The sequence below is a fragment of the Nicotiana sylvestris genome, chromosome 6 (assembly GCF_000393655.2).
Source record: "Nicotiana sylvestris chromosome 6, ASM39365v2, whole genome shotgun sequence".
Lineage (NCBI taxonomy): Eukaryota > Viridiplantae > Streptophyta > Magnoliopsida > Solanales > Solanaceae > Nicotiana > Nicotiana sylvestris.
Genome location: NC_091062.1, coordinates 69,488,758 through 69,512,870, shown reverse-complemented (window position 1 = coordinate 69,512,870; position 24,113 = coordinate 69,488,758). Strand labels below are relative to the sequence as shown.

The 24,113-nt window shown below is 40.4% G+C and overlaps 1 protein-coding gene across 1 annotated transcript in view; it reads right to left on the bottom strand.

Annotated features, from left to right (window-relative positions):
* Positions 1-20,578, bottom strand: part of LOC104221513 (uncharacterized) — a 39,151-nt gene extending 18,573 nt beyond the window's left edge. The window contains exon 1 of the mRNA XM_070148581.1: positions 20,477-20,578. Within this exon, the coding sequence (XP_070004682.1) occupies positions 20,477-20,578 (102 nt within the window). The remainder of the gene's footprint in view (positions 1-20,476) is intronic.
* Positions 20,579-24,113: the final 3,535 nt, after the last annotated feature.

The window sequence follows — 24,113 nt, the reverse complement described above, 5'->3', positions numbered from 1 at the left end:
CAAAATTTGCTATTACACATTACTTCAAACAAAATAGCAACAGTACAGACTCCAGGGTTTTAAACTTGGTTTGAGGAAAAGAAAACAACATTGGGGAAACAACAAACAAAATAACCAGGACTCGATCAACAACTAATTTTCCAACTTAGGGACCCACGAGGCATCTTTCGGCCCTTTCGCGGCCCTAGGTGTAAGGTCTCTTTGCAAGCCCTTCAACTCGTTCATAATCCGATGGACGCAGCCCATGATGGAAGCAATGAGGTTTTCCCGAGGTGTCTGCTCGCATGCCAAACATTTTAGGTAGATGTAATGCCCGACTTTGTCAATTCTTGCCCGAATGTTGTCCCTTTCTGCGAACAATTGCCTTATCTGTCGGCTCTTCAACATTAGCGTTTGTGCATTGGCGGCGAGCTGATCCTGGAATATATCCATTTGCCTCTCCATCCTTGTCATTGCATTGTAATAGCGTCTCCGGTCGGCCTGGGCATCTTGCGTTTGCTTGAAGATCCGCTCCTGCAAAGCGGAATTTTTTTCCTTCGCTGCTTTGACGCTCAGTTCACAATTCCTCATGACTTGCTGTAGGCGCTTTCTCCGGGCCATTGTACCTTCTGCCCATTTGGCTCTCATCCTTGCTATGCAAGCCTCTGATAGGTCTAATTCTACCTGGCTCTGGATGACCTGATTTCTCAAACTGGCTATCAATCTTTCATCGGAGCAACGCCTCTGTCGATCGATGTTATTCTTACTGGCTTGGCGAAGCCGGGCCTTCAGGGTTTGGTTTTCTTGGGCTAACTTGTCTTTTTCAGCCTGCTCTTGGGCGACTTGTACGTTGTTTTCGAATACCATCCTTTCCATTTGTCGCTTCAGCTTCCTAATTTCAACCAGGTAACCTTCCTCTTTTGCAAGCCAGTCCCATTGTTCTTGCGATGACTCAACAAAATTTTGGAGGTGAGGCCGTTTGGTTGGCCGTTTTACGATGTTCTTCTTGTTCTGCCAAGTGATATAGGCCGGCGAGACTTCACCCCTAGACAAATCATTTACTCGGGTATTCGCCGTTAAGTACTGGCATTCACTCCATATGCAACGAACTGTCTTTTCAGGAAATTGGCCGTCACTGCTGACCTCGACTGCATAAGTGCTGAGATCTTCGTCCGGGTGTAGTACTTGACATCTTCCCAACTGCCTCATTACCCTGTAAGGGGCATAAGGTTGAATACCCCTGAGTCCCATCAAGAGGAAGTGAGGACCAGTGGCGGGCATGTATATGATTTCTTCCACAGAAAGCCAACCCAAAGTCCAGTTTATTTGGTCTGCGGTGATGATCCGGAGATAGGATATCCATTCTTCAAACCCTCCCGGTGATCGGAAACCTGAAACCCTTAGGCTATAACCCTCGATGCAGCCCACATTTGTAGACATGTAGCGCATATACTGAGGGTGGTGACACAAGTGTTCGATCATCCACATCTGTAACAACAAGTTGCACCCTTCGAAGAAGTCTGCTCCAGCCTTACAAGCCGTGAGGGCTCGGTATATTTCTGACATTATCATGGGAGCAAGGATGCTTTTATCGTTGGTAATCAGGATTCTGACGATTCCAGCCACCTTTAGGTCGATATTTCTATCTTTTCGGGGAAACACCACAAGGCCCAAAAATGCCACCATAAAAGCGAACCGCCTATGCTCATTCCATTTTACCAGATTTCCCCTGCTGCAAACACCACTTTCTGGCTCATTGAATCCTCCTATGCTCCCGTACCTCTGGTATATGAATTGTAGGGTAGAAAAACCTTTATCCAGTTCAGCGTATGGGACTCCTTTGCTTATCTTCAACAGATCCATGAATTTGTGTGAATTCACAGCCCTTGGAGCGATCAGGTATTTGTGTCTCAAACCTTCAGTGACGTCCATGTAACCCGCCACTTCCTCTAAGGTTGGGGTGAGTTCAAAATCTGAGAAACGGAACACGTTGTGGGCCGGATCCCAGAATGTAACCAAAGCCTTTATGATGTCGCACCGAGGCCTAACTTTCAACAAATCAACCAAACCCCCAGATGCAGTTTGACCTTGTCTTGCTCTGGCCTTTCCAAATCCTCCCACCATAATCGCACCTCCAGGGGAATTTTGCTTCTAACTGTCATCGGCAAACTTGGACTCATGCTCATTCTGCATGTTTATTGGGGTGATTAAGCAAAGATCCAAACTCATTAGACTCAAATACACAAATCGACACCTTTTTTTTCTAGAAAAACGAAATCTTGGTTGTTTTTGAAAGTACGATGTTACCTTAAAACTTTCGTTATTTGGTTTATACCTCTATTTTGAAAGAACAAGTTGAGCCCGATGGGGGTTGCCTACGTATCCCGCACCATGCGAGAATCAAACTGACGTAGTTCGGGCATAAATCGAATTTTGGGGACACCCTATTTTTCTTAAAAATGAATCAAGGACTCCCCTTTTTTTTCTTTTTCTTTTAAAACAAATTAATAAGACACACATTTTTTCAAAATTCTGGCGGAGCTGACCATTTTTGTGACTTTTCAAGAATAAATAAGTAACCCCTTAACCGTTATTCCTCTTCCTTTTCCAAACATTCCCGATATTCAGAAACCGGTCAGCATGCAAGCCTTGAAACAAGTAAATGCATAAAGCAAACAGGATGTAGCAGGATGGTCTTTATTCTCAGGTTGCCTGTCCTAGACGGACCCAGCCCCTGTGCTGAGTCCCCTAAGTCAAATGCACATGATGCAAATAAGCGTTCCTACTAGGGATCCGGCATGAAGTTATGTTATGCTAAGCTGTAAAACCTAGGTGCTTGTTCTAGACCTGGCTTACCCGAGCGGACAACTCGAGCCAAGGATGGGAGCTGTGTACCGGTAACCAAAAGGCCATCCGATTTTGCAACTCCTCCGAATCCTCGTTCTATTTTGGGCATATGACACTAACAGAAAGAAGCCACGACCAGCGTGCGCTCCTCAAGAGAGAAGAGAAGGGTTTCGGCACAGTTTATATGTACAGTTCAAACAATATCAAAGCAGTAAAAGCAGCATTTAGCACATTAGGCTCGAAACATGTAATCAAATCAGATAATAAATAAAGCCAAATAATAACAATTACACTAAGCTCGAATTCTTAACCCTGAACCAGTGGTTCTGGGTTCCATTTATCCTCCCCAGCAGAGTCGCCAGAGCTGTCACACCTCCTTTTTCCGCACCCGCGAGGGTGCAAAGGGAGTTTTTTCCAATTAAAGGACAATCGAAACGGGATTGGTTTATTTATTTCAGAGTCGCCACTTGGGAGATTTAGGGTGTCCCAAGTCACCAATTTTAATCCCGAATCGAGGAAAAGAATGACTCTATATTACAGTCTGCGTACCAGAAATCCGGATAAGGAATTCTGTTAACCCGGGAGAAGGTGTTAGGCATTCCCGAGTTCCGTGGTTCTAGCACGGTCGCTCAATTGTTATATTTGGCTTATTTATCTGATTTTAAATACAATATGAACTTATGTGTAAGTTTTATCTTTCAACCGCTCTTATCATTTACTGTTATTTTTATCAAGAATTGCAACGTTATAAAAATGTATCTCGAACCACGTTACAATCAATGTACCCGTGGTCGTCGACAAACTTTGACTCCGTTGAGATTTGGATTTGGGTCACATCAATGTGCACCCGAGTTTAAGGAAATTAAATTATTAAAGGCGCTCCTAAAGCGACTAGCGGATTTATTTTGGGTAGGACCGTGAAATTTTACTAAACGGTCCATCCCGAAGTCTAAACAATTTTTAAAGCAAATATTTACTGAGGGCCCCGCAATTTGTATTTTATTTGGCAAGGCTCATCTCATTCTTACATATTTTTTTTAAATGAATTTGCAACGTCATGGACACGCATCTCGAACCACGTCACAGTCAATGTACCCGTGATTAGAAATACATTTCGAATCCGTCGAGATTTGGATTTGGGTCACATAAATGTGCACCCGAGTTTAAGAAGGTAAGGTTTATTAAAGCGTATCCTAAAGAGACTAACGTGTTGTTATTTAGGGAGGGTTGTGAGATTTGCTAAGCAACCCATCCTGGAAACTAAATGCTCCAACAATATACATTTAACAAGGGCCCCGCATTTGCACGTTGTGTTTATTTTCATCGAGGCTCATCTCGTTCTTATTTTAAAAGGTTATCCTATAGCAACTACGTTTCTTATCGCGTTTGTCCTTATCAATTGAAAACAGTATATAGTCCTAATTAATTAAATGCTTGCAAGCTATTTGTAATGACATTCAGAAAAGCTAAAAAATTCAGAAATGGGGCTGTATATGCAGTCAGCCGAACAAACAATTCTAGGCCCAAATCCAGCCCATGCGTGATAGGCCAGACCTGGGCCTTTGCCTGCTCTACGCGGGCCTACTTAGTTTGCTTCGATTTGGGCTCGACCTTCATGAGGTTGAGGCCCTGAACTGATTCTTTATTTTGTGAAATGAGTTTATCAATTTATGGGACAATATGGCAGAAGGAGAAAGAACTTTAACTAAAACGGATAGCTTTCCTATTTGGCCTACATTAGAGAATATACTATACCATCAGACTAAGTCTGAAATACAACTTATTACACTGGGCATATTCTCACCTAGCAGTATACATACAAGGCTAGCATTCGTTAACCTACATTGATATACTTAGTATGTAGGCTGCTTCTATTGTCCAAACAAAAATGAAAATCATTATACAGTACATGATATCTAATGTAACAATTTATGTATAAAAGTCACTCTTCAGGTCTTTTCTTTTGTATTCATGCTCAACTTTCCAATTACATTTGACAGAGTATTAGTCATGTACCTGGTATAGAGAGACAAAAGAAGAAGGAAATGATCAGCTGGGCAGTATGCAGTAAATACAGCAGCAGCAGACACACAGTAACAACACAGCAACAACCAACTAGACCAAGTGTTTTCCACAGTCACAGATAACCAACAATATCTCCCAGAATACAAGGACTAGCAGATAGTTGAAACCAAGCCAGCAATCCCAGGAAACAGTAAAGAAATAACAGCAGTAACTGAGGGTTCAAATGCAGTAAAACTAATAGTTCAATAACCAACAAACAACTCAGCCAATGCAAGCAACAGAACTTGGCCAAGGCAGCTTTGAACAATATGCACTCTTGTACAACTTTCAGGCAGTGTTTGGTTGCAATCTATTTGGAAACCAACTTAGGTTATTCAGCTTTCTTCAAACTCAGTAAACCTTTCTTTAGACTAAAAGTTTCAGCTTTAAAACTCGAAATTCCAGTCTTTTCTCTCTTTTTTCTGAAGACTAAAAGTCCAGCCTTTCGTTTTCTCTTTTTCTCAAGACTCAAAATCCCCCCTCTTTTTGTTTTTGAATGGCCTATTTATAAGCCAAAGACTAAGTGCAGCTAGGCTGCCCCCCCCATCATCTGCAACTTGCAGTCTGCCCATACCCCTTAAAGCCCATCCCTAAACATCTTTTGGTGTCAGCCCCCTTTATTCTCCACGCCTGGTTTTTGTTTAATCCAGAATTATGGGCTCATTTGTTTATTCATTTTAAGCCCCATACCCTTGTGTCTTGTTCCCCATTGGTATTAGTTTAATCCCAAATTAGTACCCCATTTGTCAGCTCACTTAAACTAATTACTTTTGTTCTTTTTAACACCCCAGAATACCCCTGTCAACCTTGATTATTACTGCCCCTGCCTACTGCAGCATCAGGGCATTTTTTTGAACTGATGAAAGCTCGAACTCAAGACTGCCTGGGCTGAACCTTTTCAGTCAGTTTTATAGTGCAAACAAACCATTTCAAACAATGCTGGGGCACACAGTCAGTGACAAAGCTCAATTAGTCATGCGACCTTATTAGCTCATTCGATTTATTAGTTATAGAAAGCTAATCGACGATATTTATCGAGTCGACTATACTAATTATAACAGGTAATAATCAATCGCTCACATAAACAATATGTTTGGGGACCTAAAGGGCATCAGCCAACTTTTGTTCAATTACTGGGGCCTATATGAATTATTTATGCGACGACTATACTAATCGGACATGCTTTTCACAGAGTGTATTCAGAACACAAATAGAAGACAATCGACCAAATAAAAGGTCTTTACAGAGATGAAAGAAATCCAAAAAAAATAACAAAATAACAAACAAACACAAAGAGATATGCTGACAACTTATTTGGAAATAAAACAAAAGAACGGAAAACTTACCAAAACGTTTAAACCAAACAGACCCAAATCAAACTCGACTTCGAACTTTTGAGGCCGAACAAACTTTAATCAGGGTGTTCTCACATGAGAACACCTTGATTAAGGTCTATTAGACCTCAAACCTATGTCCAAACCGGCCGGATTCCCCAAGTGCATGTGTTCTAAAGTCTGGATATCCAGATCTGGATTTTTGGGAGTTGTGGGTAGATTCGGACCAAACCAAGCTTGGTTTGGTCACGAGGAAGGTCAGGGGGGTGTCTGGTATGAAGATGGGGTGGTTTGGCATAGATCCGGGTTCGACTCAAATCTTCAAATGAAGATTCGAGACGAACGAAAGTGATTCGAGGCTAGGGAGTAACAGATCCATGTTTAGGAGAGTGAGGGGGTCTTAGGGTGTTCGGGAGGTGGCCACCGGCGTTCATGCCGCCGGGTTTTGGTGGAAGGGGAACTAAGGCGGCTTGCTAGGGTTTGGGGGTTTCAGGCTGGGGAAGGAGACGAGTGAGGGGTGGGGTTCGGATAGGGGGTGCGGGGTGAAGGGTCAAGTTTATATATGGAAGGGGAAGAGAGATTGGAGCCGTTAGATCAAGTGATCTGAACGGCTTAGATCTATTGGTGGGTAACAGGACGGGGTCGTTTGGTATGGGAACGGGGTCGTTTTGGTTTAGGTGAGGGGTTGGGTTGAACCGGCTAAATAGGTCGGGTCCTGAGGGAAGCCAGGGACCATTGGATCAATGAGGTTGGACGGCTCAGATCAACTTGCCTGAAACGGCGTCGTTGAGGTGAGTTGGACAGCCTGATCTGGACCGTTCCTTTGAATCAGATCAACGGCTTCAAATGGGGACGCCGATACGACGTCGTTTGAGTCCGTGCTTGGGCAGGCTGGATTTGGACTGGATCAGTGTTGGTTTGGGCCTGTTTTTGTTCCATTTATTTTGGGCCCAACCGATTTTCTTCTCTTTTTTTTCTAGTTTCATTTTTCTTTTGAAACAAAAAAATGAAATAAAATAAAATAATAGACAATAAAATAATGAAATTAAAACTAAACAACAATGGAACATTTTAACACAATTATCACCAAATATTCAAGTAAGTTAACTAAAAGCCTAGAACGAACGATGCACACATATGTATATATATATATTTTTTTTTGAATTTTCTTTTACTAACACATATTTTTGTATTTTTGTTTGGTAATGACTAGATGTAAAATGGACAGACCCATAAATGACTAACAACACATGTCACGGAAAACTCGAAAAATTGTACAGCGAAATCATTTGTCACTATTTTTATTTTCTTTTGGAGCGATTGCTCGTAAAGCAAAAATCACGTGCTTACAGCTGCCCCTCTTTGCACGAAGACACGAAGGGTTTTCGCGCAAAGATAAGCGAGCGATTTTTGCCCGTCCGAATACTCCGTGTGAAGCATTTTTTGAAAAAGATTTGACCGAACCTTTGCTTCAGAGGTTTCCTACATATCCTGGGCTGAAACAGGAATCAGGTCAATGTAGTTCGGGAAATTTTGGTAGCTGGGACTACCGTGTGACTGTATTGCTTGCTGCTGTTGTGCGCTGTCGCATGCTGCTGTAGGATGCTACTGCTCAACAACCTCCGCTCCACAGGCAGGCTCCTGACAACCAAAACAAACAACACAAATGAAATTTCCTAACCCAGTTTGCACTGGGAAGGTTTGTGAGTCGTTAGAAAAATCGTAACCCACCGACCCTACTGATGCAATGTTGAGAGTGAACTAAAGACTAGACTAGGATGTGCATCTCCTACGAGTAGAATCTCAATTTAGGAAGTGAGTCTCCTAAAATAATATATAACCTGAAAAAGCCAAGCTAGGAAACGCGCCTCCTATTGGTAAAACATGGAACGTATTCCCTTGTTATACAGGTGGGCGCCTGGCTTCAACACTTGAAATGAAAAGACTGAAATGTATGCCTCTGTTCTATGGGCGGGCTCCCAACTTCAACACTTGAAAGTAAAGACTGAAATGTATGCCTCTGTTATCTGGGCGGGCTCCCAACTTCAACACTTGAAAGTAAAGACTGGAATGTATTCCTCTGTTCTATGGGACTAGGTCATTTTTTGTTTTTTGGTTATCTTAGGAGAAAGATTCATCAGACTAAGATTTTGATCCTAGGAGAAGGTTCGTCAGACTAGGTCTCTATCTTAGGAGAAAAATTCGTCAGACTAAGATTTTGATCCTAGGAGAAGGTTCATCAGACTAGGTCATTTTTTGTTTTTTGGTTATCTTAGGAGAAAGATTCATCAGACTAAGATTTTGATCCTAGGAGAAGGTTCGTCAGACTAGGTCTCTATCTTAGGAGAAAAATTCGTCAGACTAAGATTTTGATCCTAGGAGAAGGTTCATCAGACTAGGTCATTTTTTGTTTTTTGGTTATCTTAGGAGAAAGATTCATCAGACTAAGATTTTGATCCTAGGAGAAGGTTCGTCAGACTAGGTCTCTATCTTAGGAGAAAAATTCGTCAGACTAAGATTTTGATCCTAGGAGAAGGTTCATCAGACTAGGTCATTTTTTGTTTTTTGGTTATCTTAGGAGAAAGATTCATCAGACTAAGATTTTGATCCTAGGAGAAGGTTCGTCAGACTAGGTCTCTATCTTAGGAGAAAAATTCGTCAGACTAAGATTTTGATCCTAGGAGAAGGTTCATCAGACTAGGTCATTTTTTGTTTTTTGGTTATCTTAGGAGAAAGATTCATCAGACTAAGATTTTGATCCTAGGAGAAGGTTCGTCAGACTAGGTCTCTATCTTAGGAGAAAAATTCATCGGACTAAGATTTTGATCCTAGGAGAAAGTTCATCAGACTAGGTCTTTTCTTTTTGGTATCTTAGGAGAAAGATTCATCAGACTAAGATTTTGATCCTAGGAGAAGGTTCGTCAGACTAGGTCCCTATCTTAGGAGAAAGATTCATCGGACTAAGATTTTGATCCTAGGAGAAGGTTCATCAGACTAGGTCTCTATCTTAGGAGAAAAATTCATCGGACTAAGATTTTGATCCTAGGAGAAGGTTCGTCAGACTAGGTCTCTATCTTAGGAGAAAAATTCGTCAGACTAAGATTTTGATCCTAGGAGAAGGTTCATCAGACTAGGTCATTTTTTGTTGTTTTTTTATATCTTTAACAACCACTTAGGAGGAAATGCATCTCCTATGGGTAAAACATAAACTTAGGAGGAAATGCGTCTCCTATGGGTAAAAGTGAAACAAACTTAGGAGGAAATGCATCTCCTATGGGTAAAAACTTTAATGATTTCAAATTAGGAAGTGCGTCTCCTATTGGAAAAGACGTGAAATGTATTCCCTTGTTATACAGGTGGGCGCCTAAAATATGAAATGAACAGACAAAAAGTATTCCTCTCGTTATTCAGGTGGGTGCCTGTCTTCAAACAAAGGGCGGATGAACCCAAAATATCCTATTCGAGGGCGGATGAACCCAAAATATCCTATTCGAGGGCGGATGAACCCAAAATATCCTATTCGAGGGCGGATGAACCCAAAATATCCTTAAGACTTGAAAATGTCTTACCTCGAATACTTGCTGGGGATTGGGATGAATTTTCCCTTTCTACCTTCCCCATTTTTTTTTATTTTATTATTATTCTTTTTTTTTATTATTATTATTATTATTAACTTCTTCCTTCGAAAAGGAACCGCTGAGGATACCGACTTTCCAACCTTGTGTTGGACTCCTCGCAACTGCTAGGGATAACATTGTTGGGGAATTATTTACTTACCTGCTAGGGATAACACTGTTGGGTAAAATGTTATCAGCTGGGGGTACCTGACTTCCAGAAAATTTTCTAAATGGAAGGAAAATTTTCTGCCCCAGTTTGATAATATCCCTTGTGGCATGCAGTTCTGGCATCAATGCCATTTCCTTTACCTGTTTCAAATCAAACAAAATTTGTTAGTTTAAAACATGGTGGTTGGTTGTGATACTCCTACTGGGATGGCTTTCCCTTTCTCCTTCATTGCGCTGTGCTCCACGACTTGTTGGGGATGATATTATGTGCTGGGGATAATCCCTTCCTGCTGGGGATATCCCTCTTCTTTTGTGGCATAGCTTGGAAACTGGCATTTCCCCGACCTTTTAGTCTAGTATGGATTTCGCCAAATCATGCTCACTGCTCTCCTTGCTTTGTTCACGGGCCTTGTCTTTGAGGTTTATAACCTTGGTTTTGGCAAGGATATCCCTCTTGACGCTCGTCAATCCTTTTGTCAATTCCCTTTTGCTGGGGATATCTTTATTGACACTGGCCTCGCGCTTGTTCCTTGCTGACTATACCATTTGGATGTACTAGTCAGATCTCATCTTGAAAAGCTGATGGCATATTTGAAGTCATTTCATACTTGTTCTGGCCCGACAGACTCTATTGGGGAATTTTTCTATGAAAGGAGAAAGATAAAAGAAACAAAATAAAAGACAAAGGAAACGAATGACTCTTTTACAAAAGAAACTATAAATAAAAATCTATCAAACGCAGATACCGACTCTAATGGCCATGACATGCGTATGTGGCCTATCCTCTGCCGTCAATCATCTTTTAAGATCTTCCATTGGCGATTCCCCCTCTGATTCTCAATCTTATTCGACTTGTAGTGCCCGAAGGGTTTTCACTATCAAGTCTCTCTCATTTTTGGCTTTTCTCTCAGCTTTCATCGCCTTATGGTGCCTGTGAAGGTTTTCACCGATAAGACTCTCTCATTTGTATCACTTTCCAGCTGGGGATTTGGAGTGTCGCCGGTATGACTCTTTCTGCTGGAGATTAGAGTCCTTTCTGCTGTGGAACAGAATGTTATGTTCGCCGGTAAGACTCTTCATTTGTCTGACTTGGCATCTTTTGAAGACTGATCGGAAGGTCTTTCTTTGGACCGTAATGTGGGTTTTGGATAGGGCTAGAAAGAAAGGGTATAAAAGGCTCAAAAAATGCATTAATTTTGGGTTATTAATTACAACCTTCGGAATTAGATTTATTTACAACAAACGCAACTTTTGCCCCAGTTTCTTGCTTGGGGATATTTTAATTGATTTTTTTTTCATTTTTCAAAACTATGACCGAGCCGTGAAGCGCCTACGTATCCTCTTTGAGGAATCAGGTCAAACGTAGTTCCCAATTCCTCTTTTTCATTTGACTTTCCTTTGTTTTTTTTTTGTTATCATTTTTCTCTTCTTTTCTCTTTTTCTCTTTTTTCATTTTGTTGTTTTTCTTTTCTTTCTTCTCTTTTTTTTATTTACCTGTCACGCTTGTGTTTTCTAGTCGTTGCTACTGATTCCGAACGAGGGGTATGAAAGAAAATAAATAAGGCTCAAAAGGGGTAACGAAGGATAAAGTGTTTAGGTAGCAGAACAAAATGCCTTCGTCATTTCAGTCTTCAAAACATGCCAAGTGCAAACAACACACTTTAAATTTGTAGTCTCTTCTGATGGTGCTGGACTTGACAATTATGTTAAACATTTTATTTTTCCTTTGTCATTTCTAAGCACCGTTGGGCGACACTCTCATTATCATGACCGACCCTCATGCCAATTTGGCGAATCTTGCTTTTAACGGTTTTCTTTGTGCTTAACTTGCCCCAGTTCCACATGACTCGAGCTCTGAATAATCTCAAACCGTCCTTATTTTCTTTAAATGGTCTGATCGCCTTTCCGGGGTTTTATGATTAACTTTTAAGATTAGGCCCAAACTGTGTGCGCATGTCATGTTACTAGAATCGGCGCTGAACAAAATGACAAAAGGACTAAACAAAGAGATGACTGGAAATAATAAAAGACCGGCTTTGTATTAGACTACCGGCGAAATGGTTTGAATAATAAAAACAAACAAAACAACCAGAATAAAATCCTAACACAGACTCGACAAAACTTAAACAAACTGATATGCCAAAATGGAAAGATAGGAAGGTTTGACACAAGAAAATATTCGGATTACAACCCTAAGAATAATCCGGACAACAAAAATGACAACAAAATAAGCCACAACCAGCTTCTCTTTTGCTAACCAAGGAACGGAGCGTCCTCCCCTTTTACCAAACTTGGCATCGTAGCCACTGAGCTTTGCATCAATACTGCCAAGACCATTACCCGCTTCAACATCGTCACCCTCTGTCAACAAGTTCTCGATAGGGTTCGAGTGCTCCATGTCACTGTTATTGATCACAATCCGCCCTTCTTGGATCATTCTTTCTATTTCTCTTTTCAAATCCCGACAAGCTCTCAACGTTGTGCCCTACGACATTGGAGTGGTATGCGCATCGCGCTGCCGGATCAAAGTTCCTTGCAAGTGGATCTGGAGTACATGCGGGGAGTGGCTCAATCAAGCCAGCATGCCTTAGCCTTCCAAACAGACTGGCATAAGATACTCCGATAGGGGTGAGAGTCTTTCCTCGTTTCAATAGCCTCTTCATTCTTGCATGTTGACAGGGCCGGAAACCTGATCCAGGTGGCTTTTGGTAGGCTTGTGTAGGTGGGTAGGCATTTTGTGGAGCCGGGTGCCTGGAAAGTGAAGTATGGCGGGGAAAGAAGTGGTGTTGGGGAGCGGAGAAGCATTGAGGAGTGATGGAGCTACTCGGGCAGCTGGGAAAGCTGCCATAAGTGGGTTGGGATGGAGAGTATGGGGGATCTTCCATTATGGTGTTGGGTGCTTGGGAAATGACCGAGCTCAAGAGACTTGGCGGTGGAGGGGTGGTGCTTTTCCTGTTATCCATGCCTGATACATGTCTGCCACATGCTGTCTCAGCATTCTCACTTCTTTTACCAACCCGCTGTTCCGTTCGATCAATTGTTGTCGGTCATCAGTACCGACCCACTCGGTTCTGCGGTTCTGAGCCATTGTCCTTTGATTTTGATTTGCAGAGAGGAGTTACCACAACCAACCACTTTTCTATATATGAACAAAGCAAAGGGAAGCCATCAACGTTAGTGTTAGGGCATTTGACAGACAATCATATATCAGAGATACAATGCACCTAAGCAGTCAGACAATTGTGCCCCTCTGAAAATTTCTCACACTTTCCTTTATTTATTTATTATTTTTTTTTTATTGTTATTATTATTATTATTAATTTTTTTTTAGTGGTGGTCGAATCTTATGGAGATTGCCTACGTATCATGTCCCGCATGAATCAGACCTTGCGTAGTTCGGACCAATAAAAGAGAAACAATAATGAACATTTTTTTTCACTTTTCATATTAAAACAAATTGGGTTTCAAAGGTTTAAAGATGACCTACAAACTTGAAAATCAAACAACCCGCCTATTTTAATCAAAAGGTTTACAAACTTCAAAAACAAATGGCCAACTTGCTTCCTCCATTTGCTAATTTTAACCAAATGGTTGCTTTTGCAAACGTGGCCCTTTCCAACTTTCACATGAATTTTGAGGCCGAGGAGGATTATTTTATAACGCTTTACAAACTTGTCCCTTCTTTTACGAAAATAACCTTTCGACAACTGAAAGATACTCTAAGGCTATTTCGGCAAGAATGGTTTAAGACGCGGCCGAAGTTGGCTCGGCTTATTATGACAAAATTCAAACGGTATTCACCTGACCGCCGACTCTTTGTTTTTTTTTTCAAATAATAATAAAAACCTGGTGTTGCAAACACGGCCCTTCAGCGCCTCGGGGACAAAGATTTTTTAAGGCTGAGTGGGTCAACTGGATCAAAATAAAAAATGACCCGAAGGTGGCTGTTTATGCAAAGTCAGCCTTCCGACGTCCCTTTCGAGAACATTCGGCTATGTTTTGACAAAACAGCGTCACCCGACTTCTTTCTGACAAAATTAAAATTTGACATATTTTTTTTGTTATTATTATTATTTATTTGTTTTTGCCTATTTTAGCAAAAAAGGGGGGTTGGACCCGATGAGGGTTGCCTACGTATCTCACATTCGGTGAGAATCAAACCCGCGTAGTTCGGGCAAATAAACTATTTTTGAGATGACCCTTTTCCATTTTCTATTCTTTTTTTTATATAACAAACAAACAAACTATTATTTTTCATTCATAACAAACAAACTAACTAACGTAAACAACATTCCTTCTTTTTTCATTTGTTTTTCCTATTCTAAAGAAAATGTTTTTTTTTTTGGAATTTTTCCTTTAATAAAAGAAATGCTTGAATTTTTAAAGAAGAATCAAAATTTTTTTGAATTTTTTTTTGGATTATATACATATTTATTTTGGAACAAATAATAAAATCACGTTCAACGCCTGACTCTTTTTATTTTATTTTTGGCATTTTCATAGACAAATAAAATAAAATAAAACATTTTTTAAAAACCAGACTCTTTTTCATTTTCATTTTCATGGCAAAACAAACTATTTTCTTTTCTATATTTTTTGACAGAACAATGATGATTTTTTTCTATTTTTCCTTTGCTTTTAATATAACAAACTAATAAGACATTTTTTTTTCATTTTCAAAATTTCGGCAGAGTTTCAATACTACTCGGACATTCGTTTTTTTTTCTTATAAAAATAAGTAGTTATATCTCTACACTGTTGTTTTCTCATTTTTTTTTCACGTTTTTTTTTAATCCGTGGAAAATGATAGAAACATACAAAATCTTTTGAATTTTCATGCTTTGTTTTTATATGTATTTTTATTTTTTATATTTATTATTATTTTCAAAAATGTGGCATGGGAAACATAAGGATTTCCAAGACATCTTGGATTTCGCAAATGTTCCCCGTGCGCTTTTCCCAACATGTGAAGCATGGGGGACATAGGGAATTCCAAGGTTTCTTGAATTCCACAATGTTCCCCATGTGCTTAATTAACATAATAACATGCTTATCTAAAAAATCGTGCAACTTTCTTATTTGACGTGATCAGCATGATAAGGAGTGTCATTTGTCCGCAAATATCATTGATCCGCCAAATGACCCATTCACCCTTGAATAAATACAACATGTAGCACATAGGATGCCATAAGATGGTCTATTATTTTCAGGTTGCTTGTCCTAGACGGACCCAACCCCTATGTTGAGTCCCCTAAGTCAAATGCACATGATGCAAATAAACGTTCCTACTAGGGATCCGGCATGTGGCTTTGTTATACTAGGTTCAAAAACCTGGGTCGGTGTTCTAGACAGTGTACCCGAGCGGACAACTCGAGCTGAGGAAGGAGCTCCTTTCCGGGAACCAAAAGGCCAGCCGACTTAGAAACTTTCCGAGCCTCTTTTATTTAGGGTATGACACTAACAGAATAGGGAGTCTCAACCAGTAAGCACATCCCCGGAGGTAAGAAGAGAAAGGTTTCGGCACAGTTTATATACAGTTCAAATAATATCAAAGCGGTAAAAGCAGCATTTAGCACATTAGGCTCAAAACATGTAATAATCAGATAATAAATAAAGCCAAATAATAACAATTATTTTAAGCTCGAATTCTTAACCCTGAACCAGTGGTTCTGGGCTTATCCCCAGCAGAGTCGCCAGAGTTGTCACACCTCCTTTTTCCGCACCCGCGAGGGTGCAAGGGAGTTTTTCCAATTAAAGGACAATCGAGACGGGATTGGTTTATTTATTTCAGAGTCGCCACTTGGGAGATTTAGGGTGTCCCAAGTCACCAATTTTAATCCCGAATCGAGGAAAAGAATGACTCCATATTACAGTCTGCGTACCAGAAATCCGGATAAGGAATTCTGTTAACCCGGGAGAAGGTGTTAGGCATTCCCGAGTTCCGTGGTTCTAGAACGGTCGCTCAACTGTTATATTCGGCTTGATTATCTGATTTTATACAAATATGAATTTATGTGCAAATTTTATCTTTTAACTGCTTTGTTATTATTGTTTTTAAAAGAAATGTGAACATCGCTTAAAACACGTCTTTGGACTGCGTCACATGAAATGCACCCACAATCCGGAACACGTTTTATTCGATGTTTTGAGATTTGGATTCGGGTCGCATGAAATGCACACCCAAGTTTAAGAAAGTAGATTATTAAACACGCGCCTAAAGAGACTATCGTGTTATTATTTTGGGAAAGCCGTGAACTTCGCTAGACGACCCTCCTGAATTCTAAGTAATTTTAAAACAAGTATTTATTGAGGGCCCCGCAATTTGTATTTTTATTCGGCTCATCTCATCTCATTCTTATTTTTTAAAAGAATTTGCAACGTCGTGGACATGCATCTCGAACCACGTTACAATCAATGTACACACGATTTAGAGACACGTTTCAATTCCGTTGAGATTCAGATTTGGGTCACATAAATGTGCACCCGAGTTTAGGAAAATTAAATTATTAAAGGCGCGCCTAAAGCAACTAGAGCATTATTATTTTGGGTAGGGCCGTGAATTTGCTAAAACGGCCCGTCCCGGAATCTAAGTATTTAGTATATACATTTGGAGGGCCCCGCAGCTTGTATTTTTATTTGGCGAGGCTCGTCTCATTTTTATTTATTTATTTGTTTTTTTTTTAGAAAAAGGACAAGACTAAAATAACTACGTTTTTAGGTACTTCGCGAGATCATGGGTTATAAATTGAACTTATTTGATGAAACGAGTATTTTTCGCGGAATTAAAATCACTACTATAATTTTAACATTACTACTACATGTGCAAACAATTATTAAGCCAAACTAAAATAACTAACATCTTACAGAATGTGTACAAACGCCTATTGTGGCAAATATTTGGATAACAATAATCTGAGCATGAAGAAACAAAATGTCGGATAACTGCTTAAAATAACGAAACAAAGGAAAAGACATTCATGGCCAAATTTCAATGCCACACGGAGTTAATTAACAAGAAATAGCAATTTACAAACATCATATGTATATGTCTCGCTTACTTGCATACTATTCGCATGAACTAGGATTGTATTTCAACTAACACATGTACATACTACTGAAACAACAAATATGAAGGACACGGATAGAGATGACCTACTTGATATTGTCGTCCGATGCGTTGGACCTGCGACGAAACCTCGGACAACAACCTCGACGTACCGGACCTCGACTAACCAAAGACGACCTCAACGACCTCACCCTGGACAGAACTTCTGGGCTACTTTTCGAATGTTTTTGGTTAAGTTTCAGCTGGCGTGTGCGTGTGTTTTTTTTTCCGGTCAGTCGTGGCAAGGAGGGAGGGGTCGTTTGGGCAATGGCGACGGGTAGGTTTTTTCTGGTTCTTGGACGTGAGGGCGGTGGTGTTTGACGACGGGTTGGGCAGCAGGTTATGGTCAGTGACGGGTTTACTGTGTTGTGGTGGAAGGGTCTGTTTTGGTTTTGGTGTTTGGTGATGGCGGGGAGCTGGTTATTTGACGACAAGGGGGGAAGCTGTTGGTCGTGGTGCTGGTTAGAAGCTGGAGGGGTCGTGACTGAGAGGGGTCAGCTGGGGAGGGTTTGGAGGTGGAACGAGGGTGGTCGTTTGGTGGTGGCGACGAGCAGTGGTTGGCGCGTCGATGGAGGTGGTCGTTTGGTCGTTGGTTGGACGTGGACGCATGTGGTTTCAGGCGTTGGTGAAGGTGACGGAGGGAATGGTGGTTTGTTGATGGTGGTTTCACAGTGGGTGCGAGGGTAAGGTTCCGTTTTTTCTTTTGTAGGGTTTTGGGTGTTTGTCGACGGGGGTCGTCGTGGGTAGTGGTCGACGGTGGTTTCGGACAAGAGGGTGACGGAGTTGGGAGGAGACGGGGTGGTGTTTGGACGGTGGTGATGGAGTTGGGCTGGTAGCCTCTCACAGTAGGTTTTCTTCTTCTTCTTTAGGAAGAAGAAGGTCTACAGTACCTCCCTCCAAATTTTTCAAAGTCCTCCTCTTTTGTTCAGCAAAATGTCCGTGTGTGCCAAGAAATATGAGCCCACGCGTGGTGGGGTTCAAGGCATATGTCCCCCACGCGTGGTGGGGTTCCCCACGTGTCGTGGACTCGGTTTATTATGGGCTAGGTCCGAAAATTAGGCCTAAAACCGGGTAGTTTGAACCCGAATATTATTCTTTTGCCCGGACCCGAGAAATAGGAACACGACGTTGCTCAACTAGTCCTATGTAAGCAAAATAACTAACAAAAATAAGACTAATATTTAAAACAAAACTATATTATTATTTTCTTAATATTTTTCGAGATTAAAAATAGCTACAAAATATTAATAAAACTATTTTTGTAATTTTCGTTTTTATATATAAAGATAAAATATGAAGTAATATTTTTTGTATTTTTCAAAATTATAATGACTGCAAACATTAATAGAACTATATATTTTTTGTAATTTTCGAATTTATATAAATTACAAAATAAAGTGCAATTTTTGTATTTTTTCAAGTTTATGAGAAATACATAAACTAAAATTTTTATATGTATTTTTGTGATTTTTCTTTTTGCAACGAAATAAAGTAAAAATAGTTAAAATGGCTATATTAGACCCAATTACATATTTATGCTAAAAAAATGTGAAAATCCTCGGGGAGGGTCAAAAATCACGTGCTTACAATTGGCCAAGGCCTGAACATCAACTGCAAGAGGTTTCTCCCCAACAGGAATATATGCCAAACTGCCCATACTCACCGCCTTCCTACTCAAGGCATCAACCACTACATTGGCCTTCCCCAGATGGTACAAGATAATGATATCATAATCCTTTAGCATCTCCAACCGTCTCCGCTGCCTCAAATTGAGGTCCTTCTACTTGAACAAGTGCTGGAGGCTACGATGATCAGTAAACACCTCACAAGACACACCATACAAATAATGCCTCCAAATCTTCAACGTGTGAACATTGGTAGCCAACTCTAGATCATGAACGAGGTAGTTCTTTATTTACCGTGAAGATGGTAATAACAATTAAATTTGATTTAGTGGTTCTAAAAATACTTGATCTATTTTTAAGCTAGTTGTTAGGCATTAGATGCTATGCAAAAGACTTAGTAACGAAATAAGAGCTTAAGAACGAGGTGATAATCAAATCGAATCGCTGCCAATCGGGACCTCGAGCTTGCCTATTCAAGGGCCTCAGAGTCGAGTTCGAAGCTCGGCTGAGAGCTATCGAAAGAGGTTGATGGCGAATAACAGTTACAAATAGATCAGGGGTGGCTCTTTATGGCCAATAATAAGCAATAAATGATGAATAGAATCATAATAAATACGAGCAATAAATGAAGTAACAAGATCAAAAGAATATGTTAGAGAGAAAAGAGAATGTTCTTATATATTTAGTGTGGAGAAACAAAACCTTACAAAATGACAAGGATCCCCTTTATATAGGAGGGGAGATTCCAACATAGTACAAATACATTAATTGCAAAGATATGGGCTGGTACAACCATTTAATGCCTTGATTCGCTTTTCCCCTAGACCACCAGACCTAGCCAACTGTATGCACGTGCCTTGGGAACCTCACCCTGATCCCCCGAGATCGTTAATTTTATTTCCTCGAGGCTGGTCGTTACTCATATTGTCTCGAAGTGGAATTATCGAGAATTCTTAGAGTCAATTACTGGAAACCCTCGAGATGCCATGAAATCGAGTCATCGATTTCCACCGTATACAGATAGTCCATGCGTTTCCTAGAACAAAGTGATAGGAAACAATCATGAGCCCCTACTCGATAAGCATTATCGCCATGATGTTAGTCCATCAGATTATTAAATGCCATACTCAAAAAGCCGCACAAGGGTTGCTGTCAAACACGACTATCGAGAATTCCACGAACCACTATTGGTTTGTTATTTTTGTTGCCCACACGTTTCCTATAAATGCATCAACCGTTTGACAATCCATACTTTTACAATATCTTCATATTTCCAAGGCTAAAGCCATTCCCTTTCGCACCCTTTCTTCCTCCATTCTTGATCCTTTGCCCACTTTCTCAGAAACGGTTTGCCACTATCATGGCTAAAACTTCCAAGACAGTTCCTCAGAAAGATGAGGTTGCCTCTTCATCCTGAACATCCAAAGGAAAGCCCAAAGTGATACCCACCGTTGAACAATGTACTTTTCCGTCGACAAAACATCATCTATACCGGGCCGGTTCAAATATGTGTCCCGGTACATTAGCGTTGTGACCGACATTGAGAGGGTGAAAAAAGACTGTAGTTGGGGGAAGGAAACACTGGTTGAGATTCCCTGTTCTAATGAGAGCATAATAGACCACACAGCTGGTTTACTCTATGTATATACTTACGCGTTCACTCTAGGTATAGTCGATTCCTCTAACTCTCCTTCCATGGAGATAGATCCGGTGATTCTCGATTTCTGTGACAAGTACCAAGTGACGCTCGGTCAAATCTATCTGTCTTTCTGGAGGATAGTCTACATGCTTCGCCACTTCTCCGATGGGATCAAGGGCAAGACCTTTATCCTCGACCATCTGATCAGATTATATAGCCCTCAATTTTATCGAGGTTTGATTAAGCTTCATCACCGATCCAAAAAATCATTTTTCTTGAGCCCCGATAAGGACAAGGATCGAGGGTGGATGAGTAGGTTCGTTTGAGTGAGGACCTAGGACATCATCCCGGCTGGGAGGATGCCATTCCCGGAGAACTGGAATACACAGCGTAAGTACTTTTCCTTCGAACATACTCTGTGACCCTCTTACCCCTCTTTTAAAAAATGATTTCCCTTTGGTCTTTGCAGCTGCCGCTTGGTACCCCGAAGCGATTCACGATCTGCCGAGATGGATCGGGCGGTTGGATTCTTCATTCCCATATCTCATCCAGTCTTGGCCCGACCTGGCTAAGACACGATGGGTGGCCAAGAATCATAGTAAAGTTCTTCTCAACACTTGTGTCTTAATCTTATGCTTCTCCCCAATATCTTTTGTGCTAATAAACGTCGGCCGATGTGTTTGTGCAGGCCTTGGCGAAGGTGTATGGATGATACCACCTCCCGGTGGTGAGATGGAGGCTTCTAAGCCTGCTAAGGGCAAGAAAAGGAAGAACAAGGCGACTGCTGATTCCATTGAGGCAAAGAAACCTATGTCATGCAGGCCTCGAGATGCCATCGGGACCTCGACTTCAGCTTCTGGAGCAAGTCCCGATACTAGGGATGAAGATGATGATGAGGGTCAGTGCTGTTTGGTATAAAGAATAAGGTCGGGCGCGAGAGTTCCGCATGTGCCCCGACCGGAGGCCACTAAATTAGGAACGACCGATTTGGATCGGTTTCGTAGGGTGGAGACACTCGAGGAGGGTGTGAATGTGGTCCCTAATCTTGTGACCGAGTGTGGTGCAATTCTTGCTGGGGAGACAATAGCGGCTGGTCTCGAAGCTTTTAGTGAGCAGGAGTTGCCCCTTGGCGACATTGATTCCCTGGGTGGTCTTAATTTGGGCCCTCAGTTCTCTTCTGGGGAGTTAAGAGATGCTTAGGACCCGAATACTGTCAACGTGGGGGGTTCCTCTTAAGGGGGAGGTACACTTGGCAACATTTTCGATGATATTGATGATGTCAGCAAGGACATCGACCTTAACACCTCCGGTGCCATCAAGGCAGCGGAGAGGTTCCAATGTGTCACGACCCAAACCGATGGGCCGCGATGGGCACTCGGTACCTTACTCAACCGAGTACCAACGTAACGTATCTTTGTTATTACATCATTATATGCATATGATGATCCTTTATAAACTCAAAACATAGGCCGACCAGGTTGTACAATCTTTTATATACACGACATATACCTATAAGCCTCTAAGAGTACATAAATGTCATAAAGGTAGGGACTCTGTCCCGCCTTACCAAACAATACACGTCTAAATCATACTAATCAAATGAGTAACTCCGAAGCAAATTAAGTGCACCAACATCTTCCGCTGAGCTGATAGCCTACTTGGAGGGCTCTCGACCTGTCTATTGGGACCTACAGGCATGAAATGCGACGTCCACAGGCAAAATGGATGTCAGTACGAATAATATACCGAGTATGTAAGGCACATAAATAAATACATAAGAGACATGGAAGGAATATGAAGTACATGACTCAACCTGTAAGTCTAAATAACTTTGTAAATCATAAATTACTTTTAGCGTCATACATATGCATATGAATGTCATGTCGTGCATATGTACATGTTTCATAACATCATCAGCCTCTGAGGGCATCCCATCATATCATATCGGCTACTGTGGGCAAAATCATCATCATATACAAGCTGATCAGGTGGTGGTGCATATATAATGCCATAACCTTTCCCATATCCCATATACATATATATACATACATGTATACACGTATATAACGCCGTTTGAATCATATTTCAGCCAATGTGGGCAACATCATCATTATATACCAGCTGATCAGGTGGTGGTGCGTATATAATGCCATAACCTTTCCCATATCCCATATACACACACATAGAGACACACACACACACACACACACACATATATATATATATATATATATATATACATATACATACATATATACGTGTATATACATATATACGTGTATATAACACCATATGATCATGGGTCAATGTACATGAATGCAATGCATGAAAAGTACGTTAATAAAATCTTTCGGAGCTTCATAAGACCATTTTGCCTTTGAGTAATATCATAAAGTAAACTCTTTTCAACTTTCGTATTTTTTTCTGAGTCCCATGAACAGATGATAAAATATTATGACACACGAAAATTCAAGAACATAGATATCTCTAATACTTCTATGAATAGAGTCATTCATGAAATTTGTGCATTTGCACGTTTCGTTCGTATCGTATGGATCATGCCAAAATAAAGAAGGGATAGCCTTAACATACCTGGATTAAGGAAAAATTCGTATGATATTCTTGGAAAAGGTTGCACCGTACTCCTTTAGAATCGCAAAATCTCAAGTTGCTAAAGTGCTAAGAAATCTCGTTGAGATCTTGATGGAATGAAGCTGTTTTCCATTTTGAAATTATTTACTTTCAATGTAAAAGTTTGCTGAAGAAGATAAATGTTTCCTTTTTAAGACTTTGTAAAGGATCCTTGCACGTTATTTTTGCTGAACAACTTTACATCCATTTTAAAAAAAATGAGATATCAATGACTAAGCTTTCCAAAGTTGGTGATTAAGCCAACATAATTTCAAAAGTTGCCACGTTAATTCAACAAAGATCAAGATTCAGCCAATATTAATGATCTCTTTTTGCTTTAGTCTTTATCCCAATACTTTAATTAATCCATCACTAATTATTAATTAACTAGGGAATATTCCATTATCTAATAATTAACCAATTACCCACATAATTAAGAAATATATCAAATTACATAAATTCTACTCACTTTTAATACTCTTTATACACCTTACTATCATGACCATGTAGTACCTTGTATGACACTTGTCCATAAATACTGGGTATTTTAGCTCGAGCCGTATTTTACCCCAACATGCCAAACTTCGACAAAATTTGTTTTCTTCGATATTACTTACCCTCTTACCTTCACGAATTTACTCATCACTTATAATACTTATAATCCCCAAATAATCTTTTTCTTGGACTGATGTAAATTACCTTACGACAAATTCAATGTACATTACTGCAGGGTGCAATATTGTCGTAACTTATTACTGCGAAGTGTAACATCACCGTAATGTAATACTGCTGGGTACAACACTGTCGTAATTTAATACTGCAGGACGCAACATCAATCGTAATATATTACTGTAGGACGTAACACCATTGTAATATATTACTGTAGAGGGTAACATCATCATAATATATTACTGCAGAGCATAATATTGTCGTAATATAATACTGCTGAATGTAATATCGATGTAATATTGCAGGGCGTAACATTATTCCCTCCTTTGGAACATTCGTCCTCGAATGTTGATTGATGCTCTTATCATTTTCATAACTTATAACTCTTGTGAATACCTTAATACTCTTCTTGCCATTTAAGCAGTTGCTCTGTGA